This window comes from Eriocheir sinensis, chromosome 43 (assembly GCF_024679095.1).
Source record: "Eriocheir sinensis breed Jianghai 21 chromosome 43, ASM2467909v1, whole genome shotgun sequence".
NCBI lineage: Eukaryota > Metazoa > Arthropoda > Malacostraca > Decapoda > Varunidae > Eriocheir > Eriocheir sinensis.
Genome location: NC_066551.1, coordinates 3234919 through 3249285, shown reverse-complemented (window position 1 = coordinate 3249285; position 14367 = coordinate 3234919). Strand labels below are relative to the sequence as shown.

General features: G+C 40.5%; 1 protein-coding gene across 5 annotated transcripts in view; it reads right to left on the bottom strand.

Annotated features, from left to right (window-relative positions):
* The window catches only part of LOC127010319 (multiple PDZ domain protein-like), a 174991-nt gene extending 161259 nt beyond the window's left edge, over nucleotides 1-13732 (bottom strand). For all 5 annotated transcript variants that reach the window (XM_050884193.1, XM_050884194.1, XM_050884197.1 and 2 more), the window contains exon 1: nucleotides 11969-13732. In XM_050884193.1, coding sequence (XP_050740150.1) covers nucleotides 11969-12059 — 91 coding nt within the window. In that variant the 5' untranslated portion in view covers nucleotides 12060-13732. The remainder of the gene's footprint in view (nucleotides 1-11968) is intronic.
* Nucleotides 13733-14367: the final 635 nt, after the last annotated feature.

Sequence of the window (14367 nt, the reverse complement as noted above, 5' to 3'; positions counted from 1 at the left end):
TTTTATTATTATTATACGTGAGAAAAGAGAGCTCCGTTATGTAATAGTCGTAAACATCTCTCTCTCTCTCTCTCTCTCTCTCTCTCTCTCTCTCTCTCTCTCTCTCCTATATTTTACTGGATCCAATTCTCCGTGAAATTAATACGAGAACAGGACTTTCTTTACTTCATTCTTCTCTCTCTCTCTCTCTCTCTCTCTCTCTCTCTCTCCTATTTTTATCTTCCATTTTCTTTCTCCCCGCCGTTGTCTCCTCCTTCAGCATCCATTGTCTCCTGTTTTGTCCTTTTATTCTCTTTCTGTCTATTGTCTATTGTAATGCTAATTCAGCTTAGTCTTACTGTCAAACCCACGTGAATCAATACCACTCAACGACACACACACACACACACACACACACACACACACACAAACACACACACACACAGACGAGACACACAATTTCGCGGAATATACATAGAACGAGAAAGTGAGAGAGAGAGAGAGAGAGAGAGAGAGAGAGAGAGAGAGAGAGAGAGAGAGAGAGAGAGAGAGAGAGAGAGAGAGAGATCTGTTTTAGGAAGTTGATAAGACGAAACGACTCACTGGGGAGAGAAAACAAAGAGCGATGAATGTGTGTGTGTGAGAGAGAGAGAGAGAGAGAGAGAGAGAGAGAGAGAGAGAGAGAGAGAGAGAGAGAGAGAGATGAGTCTTGGTCGTAGCTGCAATGCGAGAACAATGATAAAGAGGAGGAGGAGGAGGAGGAGGAGGAGAAGGAGGAGGAGGAGGAGGAAGAGGAAGAAGAGAAGGAAGAGGAGGAGGAGGAGGAGGTAGTGAAGCAGGAGAGAGAGAAATGAAGGAAGAAAGAAACCCAAAACGCGTGTGTGTGTGTGTGTGTGTGTTTATCTGCAGGGAAGAGGGTGTGAGAAAGAATGAGGAACGAGGAAAAAGAAGAAAGAGATGGAAGGAAAAAAGGAAAGAGAATATATGAGATAAGAGAGACACTGCTTATGGGACTGAGAGAAAATATATCAAAAAAAAAAAAATGAGAACAGAATGAAGGGCATAAACAAAGTACAGGAGAAATAAGGGATACTGGATGAATGAATGAGGAGAGAAAAGAAGGGAAAAGTGAAAATAAAAAGGGCATAGAGAAAATAAGAAAGAATGGATACTAGATTAATGAAAGAGGAAACAGATGGAGGAATAAAGAGAAGAAGAACAGAGGAGAAAAAAGAAGGGAGTGACATTGGCTTAATTAAAGAGAACAGTATGAGAAGGAAAAGAGAGCGAACAGGGAGAAAGGAAGGAGGAGGTCAGGAAAGAGGACAAAGAAAACAAGGACAAGAAGACGAAAGAAGGAGGAAAGCAAGGAGGAAAAGAGAGAAGTACAGACAAGAGATAATGGAGAGGAAAGAGAGGGAAGAAGAGTGGTTAATGAGAATAGAGAATGAAAGAAAGGGAAAAGGAAAAAACAAAAAGAGAGACTATATAACAGATAAGACAATGAGTACGTTAGAAAAGGAAGGTAAAGAGAAAAGGGAAGATAGATGAAGGAGAGATAAGGGAAAGAAGTGTAGGAAGAAATAAAGAATGAAAGAAGATAAAAGGAAGGCCGAAAGGAGAGAAGAGGAGAAATAAAAGAGTAACAAAGATGAAAATGGAAGGGATGGGAAAAAGGGAAGTGTGGACGAAAGAAGATAATAGGAAACTTAGCGATAGACGTTGAGGAGAATGGAAGAAGATAAGAAAAGGAGGACGAAGGGAGGGAGGAAAAGGGATATAAATCAGCGGTCAAGGTACAAAGAGAAGGGAAGGAGGGAAGGGAAATAGGGAGGAAAGAGATTAAGTAGAGGCGGTTAAGGAAGGGGTACGAAAGGATCGGAGGAAGGAGGGAGGAGAGATAAGAGATACTGGTTAAGGCGGAAAGAGAGAGCAAGAGAAAGGAGGTAGAGCGAACTGAAGATAAGTACAGGAATGATAAGGTATGAAGATTTAAATGGACAGGGAAGGGAAGAAGGAATAAGGAAGAGGGAGAGATAAGAGACATAAAGGATCGGAGAGACGGAGGAGGGAGGAAGGAGAGATAAGAGACACTGGTTAAGGCGGAAAGACAACAGAGGAGAAGAGAAGTAGAGAGAACTAAAGATAAGTACAGGAAAGATAAGTTATGAAGATTTAGGTGGACAGGGAATGGAAGAAGGAAGGAAAGTTTCGTTTAGTCGGCGAAATATCTGTGGTCATATGGCGATGGAAGAAGGAATGAGGAAGAAGAAGAGATAAGAGACAGAAAGGAAATGTAAATAGAGAGAGAGGAGAACAGAAGCATCGAAGGAAGGCAGGAAGGGAATAAGGAGAGGTAGAAAACAGCGGTTACAGTGGAAACGAAATAAAGAAAAAGGGTGAGAGTAGAGAAGGAAGATATAAGGGAAGAAGAGAGGAAAGATATAAAGTAGAAGTGGTTAAGGTGAAGTCGGTACAGAAGGAACGAAGGAACAAAGGAAAGGAGGAAAGGAGGGAGAAGGGAAAGATAGTTGCAGAAGGAGAAGAGGTAAGAGAAAGCATTACGTGGAAAGGAAAGGAAAGGAAAGAGAGGTACTAAAGGAACGAAGGAAGGAACGAAGGGGAAAGAGAGGGAAGGGAAAGAGGAACGGAGTGATAAGGGAAACTGGATGAAGGAGAGAGACACGAGAAGAGAAATAGTGAAATAGTGAAGGAAGGGATAGTGTTTAAGGTGCAGAGACGTACTGAAGGATCGAAGGAAGGAAGGGAAGGAGGGAGCAGATAGGGAGGGAGAGGGGAGTGATGAGAGATGAGGGGCATTGGCTGAGGTGCGTGGGAGAGCGGCAACCTGAGAGAGGCGAGGGAGGAGGAAATGGAAGCGAGTCGGCACGATGTGAGAGAGAGGCAAGCGGTGTCCAATTGGTTATCCTACACACCGAATATATATACAGAATCCAGACTCTCTTTCTCTCTCTCTCTCTCTCTCTCTCTCTCTCTTTCGTAGTTGTCCAATTCCTCAGCCACCGCAATGAATATATAACAGTATTGGACCTACAACATTCTCTCTCTCTCTCTCTCTCTCTCTCTCTCTCTCTCTATCATATATTCAGTATTATACAGCAGGTTCAAAAGGTAAATATAGAGGAGAGAGAGAGAGAGAGAGAGAGAGAGAGAGAGAGAAAGGGGGATGGGGTGGAGAGGGACGTAGCAGAGAATCTTGTTGGGGAGAAAAGAAAACTCTGTGATGAAAAACAAACAAGAGCTACAGACATCCATTCCACCCATTGTTTCCTGCGTGGGCCGCCCTTGATTCGTCCATTCACGGCAATATTATGTTTGGAGGCCCACTTTACGGGACAGAGACAGAGTGAGAGAAAGGGGAGCAGAGATGGAGAGAGGAGGGGTGAGGGGTTCTAGAGACGTTATAGACCCCCTTCCAAACGTAATTAGTGAGCCGGTGTGATGAGACAAACACAGGGAAAGCGGGAGAGACAGCGCACGGTTTTGGGTCGGGTCGGGCGATGTGAAAGTCTACGGTGGTGTCTTGCCGCGTTTCATTTACTCCGCGCGGGTTGGGATTCTCTCTCTCTCTCTCTCTCTCTCTCTCTCTCTCTCTCTCTCTCTCTCTCTCTCTCTCTCTCTCTCTCTCCGACGTAATTACACATCCACTTAAGTCTTCTGAAAAGTCAATTAAAAAGGCGGTAATTTTCCCGTCCATTAATCATGCAGCCGCTAATTCGCGCGGCACATCAACAAGATAACCGCAGATGAGGGAAGCAAGGCATTTTTCTCCCCTAGTTGTTTGTCGAGTTTCACCCCTTCTCTCTCTCTCTCTCTCTCTCTCTCTCATTATCTATCTATATCTATCTCACAACCTTTATTTTCCCTTCCTTAAAAGACTCTCTTCCTGCTGTTCCTTTGTCTCTCTTCTTATTTCTTCTCTTCCTTCTTTCTCTCACCTTTTTTTTCTGTTTATACTATTCTAATCTTTCATTATCTACCTATCTGTCTATGTTCTTCCCATATTTTCCGCTTTTAATACATCTTCCTCCTGTTCTCTGATTTTTTGTCTATTTCCTTATATTTTACCTTTTCTCCTTCATCCTTTAATACTCTCTCTTCCTGTTTTTCCTTACTTTTTCTGTTTTTTCCTCGCATCATTCTTCTTCCCTTCTTCCTGTTTGTTATTTCAATTTCTCTTTTCTCGTATTCTTCCTCCTCCTCCTCCTCCTTCATTTCACTTTCTTCCTGTTTAACTTTTTTTTATGTATTTTTCCTTGTATTTTTCATTTTTCTCCCTCCTCACACTGTCTGGTTGCATACTCTAATCTCTCTCTCTCTCTCTCTCTCTCTCTCCCCCCTAGTCGTCTCAAACCCTCAGACACCCTTTCTTGATGTCAACGGAATCGGCTCACGTTCACTCGATTCCACTGCACGCGAGGAAAGGGCTGGAAATTCTTGTCGCTTCCCTCGCCTCTATAGCTCTCCATTAAGGCCGCTGAGAGGGTCCGGCCGGCAGAAAACGGCTCTAGGGACGAGGTATCTGCCGTCCATTCGAGGGTGCTGCATTGTCCTCCTCAAGCCGATAGACGGAGAGCCAGCAACCAGAAAGACGGAGTAGAGAGTCATAACTTATCGGAGGAGGAGTATTGGGGATATCGAGGAGTAGGAGTGAGTGTTCCCAGCTGGTCTCAGTCTCTCGGTCTCACTTTCTCTCTATCTATCTCTGTCTATCTTCAACCCTCTATTTTTTACTTCTTTTATATCTTGTTTTTCGTTGCTTTCTCTTTCTTTCTTCTTATTCTTTCTATTCCTCCATCTTTCTTACCTCTTTTTCCTCTCTCTCTCTCTCTCTCTCTCTCTCTCTCTCTCTCTCTCTCTCTCTCTCTCTCTCTCTCTCTCTCTCTCTCAATGTCCTTTATATGTCATTGGAAACTCGTTCTTTCGATTTATATTCATACTTTTATCCTTCAGTGTATCAATCGTCATTTCCTCCAATTATTTCCCGTTCAGGTTTACACGTAGAAATCTATATATAATGGTAGTATCTGCTTCTCTCGCTTCCAGAAATACTAAAGCTTCGAAAACGGATGTATCAACGTACTATCTCACTGTGTGCTCTTAATATCACTGGAAGCTCGTTCTTGAAGCTTATTTTTATAGTTTTACGCCTTTACATATCACTCACTATTTCCACACTAACTTTACTTGAGGAGACCTAAAATGGGAAGGTCTGTTTGTGTCTTCGTTTCGCAAATAAAAGAGGTTGAAGTTGTGCGATATTTCAAAATAATAAAACAACCACATTTTCACCCACTATTCCAGTTCGAGTCTACGTGAAGAGATCTAAATGGGGAAGGTCTGCTTGTGCCTCTTCTTCCGTAACACACTGCAAGAATAATTGTGTGATGCTTCAAACTAACAAAACAACAATATTTTCCCTCATTCTTTCCAGTCTAATGCTTCGCGGTGAGATCTAAAACTGGGACGACCCGCGGCTTCTGTTTCTTGTCTCGTAAAACACTGCAAGAACTGTTTGATATTCGAGGGTGACCATTGAACAGCATTTTCAGTTATCATTTCCAGTCTAATTGAACGTGAAGATATCTAAAAATGGGAGGATACGCAGCTTCTGTTTCTTGTCTCGTAAAACACTGCAAGAAATGTGTGATATTCGAGGGTGACCATTAACAGCATTTTCAGTTATCATTTCCAGTCTAATTGAACGTGAAGATATCTAAAAGTGGGAGGATACGCAGCTTCTGTTTCTTGTCTCGTAAAACACTGCAAGAAATGTGTGATATTCGAGGGTGACCATTTAACAGCATTTTCAGTTATCATTTCCAGTCTAATTGAACGTGAAGATATCTAAAAATGGGAGGATACGCAGCTTCTGTTTCTTGTCTCGTAAAATGCTGCAAGAACTCTGTGATACTCGACGCTGACCAGACAACAGCGAAACAAGAGTGGGAGGCGAGAAACTATTGCTGGGGAAGAAACTTTGAACTCAATCCATCACGAACGAGTTGAAAAGAAGAACTGCCGTGCATCACAGTTTTACCTCCTCCTCCTCGTCTCTCTCTCTCTCTCTCTCTCTCTCTCTCTCTCTCTCTCTCTCTCTCTCTCTCTCTCTCTCTCTCTCTCTCTCTCTCATAGTGGGTCGTTTTTTTTCTTTTTTCTGCTTTAATCTTTTTTATTGTCTTGTTTTCTCTTTTTTCTATTCCTTTTTTCTCTTCTCTTCTTTCATCTCTCTATTTTATGATTCGCTTTTTTTTCTCCTTCCGGCTTCTTCATTATTTTCTATTTTCTCTTCTCTTTTCTTTCCTTTTTATTTTATTTTACTTTCTTTTTTCTCTTCTCTTCTCTCTCTCTCTCTCTCTCTCTCTCTCTCTCTCTCTCTCTCTCTCTCTCTCTCTCTTGCCTTATCTTCACACCGTGTTGAGAACGTTACTAAATTTCCAAACTTTTTTTTCTCTTCCTTTCCATCTATCTTGAGCCGACTGCTTTTCCCCTTCACGTTTTCTCTCTTATTTCCCTCCTTCCTTCCTTCCTTCCTTCCTTCCCTCGTCTTTCTTTCTCCTCGTCTCCGCTCTACTTCCACCATTATTTTTACCTCTTCCACACGGTTTAATGTTCTTCCACTTCCCTGCCACTCACGCCTTCATTCCACTTTTTTCTCTCTCCTTCTGCTTCTGCCTTCCTCCTCCTCCTCCTCCTCCGACTCCCTTTCTCCTTTAGTTTATCCTTCTTTACGCCCACCTCCATTTGCTTGTCGCCTCCCATCGCTGACCTCGCGTTCCACTGTCTTCATTTCCATATTCACTTTTCTCGCTTCCCTATCCTCCCCAAGTCTCTCTCTCTATCTCTCTTTAACCCTGCACGCCATAACCCTGACTCGCGTGATCACAGAGTCTTGCCCCGAGTGAGGTGTGGGGAGAGAAAGTCGGGAAACCTATTTAGTATAATGGGTCAGGTGAACGTGAGGGAAGGGGTGCGGGTGGGAAGGGGTGGTTGGTGGTGCCTGGCTGTCCACTCTTCGTTGTCGCCTTTTAATGAAGACGAGGCGAGGAAGTCACGGTGAAAAGAGGGGAAAAAGAGCGGGTTTTACGATGTCGGAAAGGAAGGAGGGAAGGACAGGGGAAAAATAAGGAAGGGAAAGTAAGACAACGTATCGAAAAGGCAAAAGGGAAAGGAAGTCACGGGAAAAGAAAGGGGAAAAAGTGCGGTTACGGCGTCATGAAGGAAGGAAGAAAAGGGTAAAAATAAGGAAAGGAAAGAAAGACAATGTATGGAAAAGGCAAAGTAAAAAGTTCGAAAAAGACATATGGTTAAGGATGCGACTAAACATATCTTAACACGGAGCGACGGGCAGTTATGCGAGATCAGAGAGGAAAAAAAAAGGAAGATATTAAAGATGGTAAGAAAATTAAACTACAAAAGAAAGATAAATAAAAAAATAGAAAGATGTGTTTAGTGGAAAAATTCACGAGGAAAAACGAAATAACGGGAATAAAGAGAAAAGGGGTGATGATATACTAGACAACTAATATGAAAATGATTAAGACAGCGCAGAAAATACATTGAAAGATTAAAGAAAAAGAAGAAAATAGAAGTCTAAAGATATACGGAAAGAAAGAACGGCACGAGAAAAGTTATCCCATGAACATATTATAAAGAAAGTTTTGAAGAGTGGGAAGTTAAAAGTTGTAAAGAAGAAAATTATGAGCAAAATAAACACAAAATAGCAAGTTCATGATGACAAAATAATAGTGAGCCCCAATATAAAGACACAGTAAAAGACATCAAAAGTAAAACATTATAAAGAGAGTTTTGCAAATAAAGTGAAAGAGAAAAGAAGTACAGAAAAATATGAGCAAAATAAATACAAAATAACAAGAGAACCCAGAGATGAGGACAGAAAAAGAAAAAAAATATCGAACGCTAAAAAGAAGAAAAGAACATTATAAAGAAAGTTTTGGGGATAAAGTGGAAATGAAAAATAGCAAAGAAAATTGTGAGTAAACTAAAAACAAAATAACAAGAAAAAAAGAACGCCAAAATAACGAAGCACAATAAAAGATACCACAAACAAACATGACAGAGAAAGTTTCGCATATAAAGTGGAAGAGAAAAGAAGAAGACAAATATGAGGAAAAGAAAAACAAAATAACAAGTTCACAGAGATGAGGACAAAAAGGAAAATACTGAACGCCAAAAAGAAAGAAGGATAGAACATTATAAAGAGAGTTTTGAAGACGGAGTGGAAGAGAAAAGAACAAAGAAAAATGTGAAGGAAATAAAACAAAATAACAAGTCCACAGAGATGAAGGAAAAATATATATAAAAACACCAAGCCACCAAATAACACAAAAAATGGAATAGTACGATAAAACGAGTGAAAAAAATAGTATAGTTGAAGTGAAAAGAATACTGAATGTAAGAATGTGAGTCCCACCTAACTCCCACCCCCTTCTCCCTTTCCCTCCCCAACGAAAAAAAGATCAAAGGGAAAGTGAAATAAAACAAACAAGCCCGCGAAACAAACGGAACCCGGACTATAAAAGACACAGAAGACAAAAAGGGATTAAAAGCTGAAAGAACCGGACTAAAAATAAAGGGGGCGTGTTTAATATACAGAAACAAATAGGATCCAAAACTCTATATATAGCTACATAACGGGTGATGCAAATGGCGACAGTACTTGTAGTTTTAATAAGAAAAAGAGGTTTTGAAATTTGAAAGGGGACAAATATAGGAAGAAAAGAAAGTAGGAAACGAGAATAGGGAAAAGGAAGATAGATTTAGAAAGAGAGGAGGAAGAAGAGACAAAGGAAAAAGATAGTACAAGTTAAAAAGGTACGAATGAGGAAAGAAAATGAAGTAGGAAACGAAAACAGGAAGAGGGAAGAGGAAGATCGATTTGGAAAGGAAGGGAGGAGGAGGAGGAAGAAACAAAGGAAAGAGGAGGTAAGCGTTAAAAAAAAGGTACGAATGAAGGAAGTAGGAAACGAAAATAGGAAGAAGGAGAAAGAGGAAGATAGATTTGGAAAGGAAGAGAGGAGGAGGAAGAAGAGAAATGATACTGACGAGAGAGAGAGAGAGAGAGAGAGAGAGAGAGAGAGAGAGAGAGAGAGAAAGGCCTATATTTTTTTATGGAAAGGGATAAAAAGAAAAAAACATGCTTAATTATCTACGCAAAGAACAAAAATCTTTCCTCATTAAAACCTCATTTCTTGTTCTCATTTGGAACGTTATTCCTATAAATTTTACTCATTACACGACCCCCCCCTCTCTCTCTCTCTCTCTCTCTCTCTCTCTCTTTCCTAATTTTGGCATACTCTTATTTCTTCTGTTATCACCTTTCTCTCTCTTTCTTAATTATAGCTTTTCTTTTTTATTCTCTCTCTCTCTCTCTCTCTCTCTCTCTCTCTCCTAATTTTGGCATACTCTTATTTCTTCTCTGTTATCACCTCTCTCTCTCTTTCTTAATTATAGCTTTTTCTTCTTTTCTCATTCTCTCTCAAATTTATCCTTTTTTCTTTATTCCCTCTCTGCTATCATGTCTCCAAATTAATGCAGCTTGTCTTTCCTCTCGTTATTTTCATTTTCCCCTAATCTTTTTCCCTTGGCAAGCAAACCCTCCATCATTTTTTTTCAGGGAGGTTATATTTTTGTATTTTTTGGGGGGGGTTGATAAATAACAGTCCCCCCCCCCCCCCACTCTCTCTCTCTCTCTCTCTCTCTCTCTCTCTCACATACAATCATACTTGCGCTGTTTTTTGTTGCTGTCTCTTTTTTTCTCTTTTTCATTCTCTCAACATCATTCCTCTTCATTCTCCTCTTTTCCTCTTCCTCCTCCTCCTTCCTATATTCGTTTCCTACTTTTCATCTCTTCCTCCCATCTTTCGTCCCTTTTAAACTTTCCAACTATCTTTTTTCCCCTCTTTTATTTCCTATTTATCTTCCTTTCACCTTCCCATCTTCTTTTCTCCTTCAATTCATCCCTGTTCTCCCATGTTCCCTTCAACCCTATACATTTTTCTATTTAATTGCACTATTCATCATTCTTTCTTCCTCTTCCCCCAAACTCTCTACGTCTTTCCTTCTCTCCATTTCACTTTACTCCCCTTCCTTCTACTCCTCTCTTCTCTCACTCGCTCCTACCATTCCTCCCTCGCTCCATTTTTTCCTTATTTTTTCCTCGTTCCTTTTTTCCTTCAACCTTTCTACTACCAACCTTCCCGCCTTCCCACGGACAGAAATAAATAGCTTGCCATTCCACCTCTCGTCTGCGGGTCTGATATATTCTTCCTCTTCTACACTAGGCGAAGGGGGAAGAAATGGACGAAAAAATGATAAAAGATACTGAGAAAAAGGTCCCGTATAACTATTTTTCTACCCACGGTTACTGAAGACGCGAGATTACCAAGTGGGTACAAGGACGAAGTGAGGAAATTTGTTAGACTGGTGAAATATACGAGTTTGAAGGAGGAGGAGGAGGAGGAGCAAGATGGGGAGGAAAAGGTGACAAATGACTACACGGAGAAACCTGAGCCTCTCTCTATATTTTCTCTCTCTACCCTGAGGCATTGAAACACGCGTGGGTCTAGCGGCGTATGGGGACTGAGTGAAGGAATTTGTTATGTTGGTGAAGTATACATGATCTTCTAGAGAGGATGGGAAGGAGAGGTGATGGATATTATGAGTAGACGCCAGAGTATTATTACATTCTCTACTCCTCTCAATAGAAAAAGTGATACGAGTCTATGAAAGGTGACAGAGTGAGGGAATTTGTTATGTGGGTCAAGTCTATATGAGTTTCCAGAGAGGATGGGAAGAGGAGTTGATGGACATTGTGATAAAAGAAAACGGTCGTGTGTCATAGTTTTATCTGTTCCTCTCTATAGAAAACGTAATAATCATCTACGAAGGGGGAACGAAGGAATTTGTTTAGTTGGTCAAGTCTATATGAGTTTCCAGAGAGGATGGGAAGAAAAGTTGATGGAAATTATGATAAAAGAAAATGGTCGTATGTTTTTTATCTGTTCCTCTTTACAGAAAACGTAATAATCATCTACGAGGGGAGACTAAAGAAATTTGTTTTGTTGGTTAAATATATATGAGTTTGTAGACCAATGGAAAATTACAAAGAGGTGATGGAAGATATGATAAGTTAATATGGTGGAATATCAATAGGTACAGGGGAAAATGAGATAGATATTGAGGTAAAAAAAGGAAGACAAGATTATATAGAAGAAGGGAGAACAGAGATAAGGGAAAGAGGAGACATAGAAGACAGTGGTTAATGTTATCTTTTCCTCTCTATAGAAAACGTAATGTCACTCATCTACGAAGGGAAACCGAAGAAATTTTGGTATATTCGAGTCTTCAAGGAAAATGGGAAGAGGTGATGATAACTATGACATAAAGGAAAACGGTTCTATATCTTTTGTTTCCGTCTGATCTTGTCTCCTAAAAACATTATGTCAATCGTGTACGAAGTCAAAGAGAGGGACTTCGTTTTGATGGTAAAATAAACTCGAATTTGTAGAAGGTATAAATAGAAAAAAAACTATAAAAAGACGAGGAAAAACAAAAGAAAAAAAAGGGTATTATGTATTTTTCTGCATTTTGCTTTGAAACACGTAAAAAAAATATATCAGTGACCCACATAGAGAAAAATAAGGGAATTGGTTTTGTTGACGTATAAATAAATGAGTCTCCGGTTCGCAGGATGAAAGAAGAGAACGGAAAGCTGAAACTGCTCATCAGGACTCTATGACAGACCGCGAAATGAGGCTATCTGACTCTCTCTCTCTCTCTCTCTCTCTCTCTCTCTCTCTCTCTCTCTCTCTCTAACCCACATTTCAACAAAGAGACGTAATTCATGCCTAAAAACACACACACACACACAAAAAAAAAAAGGGAGACATTTCTAAACACACACACACACACACACACACACACACACACACACACACATACTCACCCAGGTCGTATTCATGCTCCACGTCCTCTTGAATCGTCTCCATGCCTTGGGTAGAGAGGTTCTGAGTCTCTTCTCCTATACTTCCACGCATATTCTCCTCCTGTGCCTCGCTTCCCACCGACACCACCACCAGCGACTTGTTTCCCTTACTCGCGTTCCCTAACCCTTCCTCTTCTTCCTCTTCCTCCTCCTCCTCCTCGTCTTCGTCGCTATCCTCCTCCTCCTCCTCCACCACCTGCTTTTTCTTTTTTTCCCACACCTTCTCCTCCTTTCCCCTTCCTCCTCTCACCCCTTTTCTGTGTGTGTTACCAATCTTTCACGAATTTTTGGGGTCTTTTTTCCGTCAGAAGTTGAGATTGCAGCATACGAGATACGGGGTGGATTTGCTGGTGACGGTGTGCTCTCTCTCTCTCTCTCTCTCTCTCTCTCTCTCTCTCTCTCTCTCTCTCTCTCTCTCTCTCTCTCTCTCTCTCAGGTTCTGCCGGAATGCAAAACTTCAGACGACATTAATGAGAGCAAACATATTCTTTTCTTTACTTTTCTTGGTTTTGTTTCCTTTCAAGACACTTTTCCTTGCGCTGCGTTTTTTTTTTGTTTTCTTTTTTCTTGGCGTTTTTTACTTATTTTTGTTATTTTCTTGTGCGTTCGGAGTTCATTTAACTTTTGCCGACATGGGGACGAAGGAGGGAAAATCTAACCCTCTCAAAAACTAGCGATGCATGTGAGTTTTCCTGAGATTTCCAGCCTTTATTTTTTCCTTCTTCCTCTCGGCTTTCCATCACGATTTTCATTTATTTTTTTCTTTTATTACAACTTGTTCACTTTATCTTATCTCCCTTTACCACGTGGATTCTTCTTTCTTTTCCTTCAGCTTTGTTTCTTTCTTTCTTGTCATTTATATTTTCTCTTCATTCACTTATACTGTACCTCCCTTTTTCTTCTTCTTGTTATTCACATTTTCATATCCGTTTATTCTTTCATGATCTTATACTTTTCTCAATCCTTTTTCATCACTAAACACTGTATAAACCCCGTGAATGGAGTGTCAAGGGGTATCCAATCCTTTACTCATTCCTTTTCGTTATCATTCACCGCGTAAACAACCTTTCTTTCATCTATATTCCCTTCCGTCCTTTCTGTCACTCTACGTTTCCTGTTTTGTGCCCGGGAACAGCGAGTGAGCGGCGTAAGTGCGGTGCCAAAGAGGATCCAATGCTCTTCCCAGACAGATTTATGGGCCTCAAGAGAGAGAGACGTTCGCGACAGGCCAAATCCTTCCCGATAGGTTAAGGGATCCGATCCAGAATCCCGTTCCTTCACTTTTTTCCGATTCCAAAGCCTTTTAAAAGTGTGGAGTCAGCATGTTTTGAAAGTTTTCTTCTGCTCTCTCTCTCTCTCTCTCTCTCTCTCTCTCTCTCTCTCTCTCTCTCTCTCTCTCTCTCTCTCTCTCTCTCACAGGTGTTTCGGGTGCCAAGTGAAAAAAAGAAAATGGAACTCTAGAATCTCAAATATTTTTTCTAAGTTATTCTTTTTTTTTATATCAGCGAATTCTTTCCTTTATTCACTTTCTTAAATGCTTCTTGATCAACGTGTTTCTTTATCTTCGGTGACATGATTATCTATTTATTTTTACTCAGTTCACGTGAATAATCATATTTTTTTCAAAGGAAGCGAAGTCTCATTTCTGACCTCAACATCCTTCCTTCAGTCCTTCCTTATGTCTTTACGCTTTTCACTTCATCACCACCAAGTTATCGTGTAATTCTGTAAAGGTTTAAGGATAAGCATAAAAAGAACCTAACGCCGTGCCCCGCCTCCTCTTGCCCTTTCAATACGGCGCGCAGACAAACACTGAAGGTACGTTACTTGGGTGCTTCAATATCGCAAAAAGACGAACGTTACGCCAAATAATAGCCAATTCATATGACAACACGAGTGGTGACATCATTTGATAACAACGAAGAATGGAAACACGGGTGGTAACAGCATTTAATAGCAACGAAGAATGGAAACACGGGTGGTAACAGCATTTAATAGCAACGAAGAATGGAAACACGGGTGGTAATGCCAACTAAGTAACTTCATATGAAAACAACGTATGGTGATAGAATTTAAAAGCCACGAAGAAAGGAAAACGAAAGTGGTAATAAGGAAAAAAAATCACCCATTAAGGAAACTCGAATGTGAAAACCTATCATAGCTAAATTATATAAGACGAAAAGAGAAAACAAGAAAAATAGTTACCCCAGAGAGAAAAAAAAAATGGTAACGCCCACTAAAAAAATCACATCCAATAAAAAAATATAGGTGATGGGAAGGAATAATAGAAACATCATAGATAAAAAAAATTACGGCCAAAATACAGTCGTGACAACGCTCCCCAGAAAGTCAAATCAAAC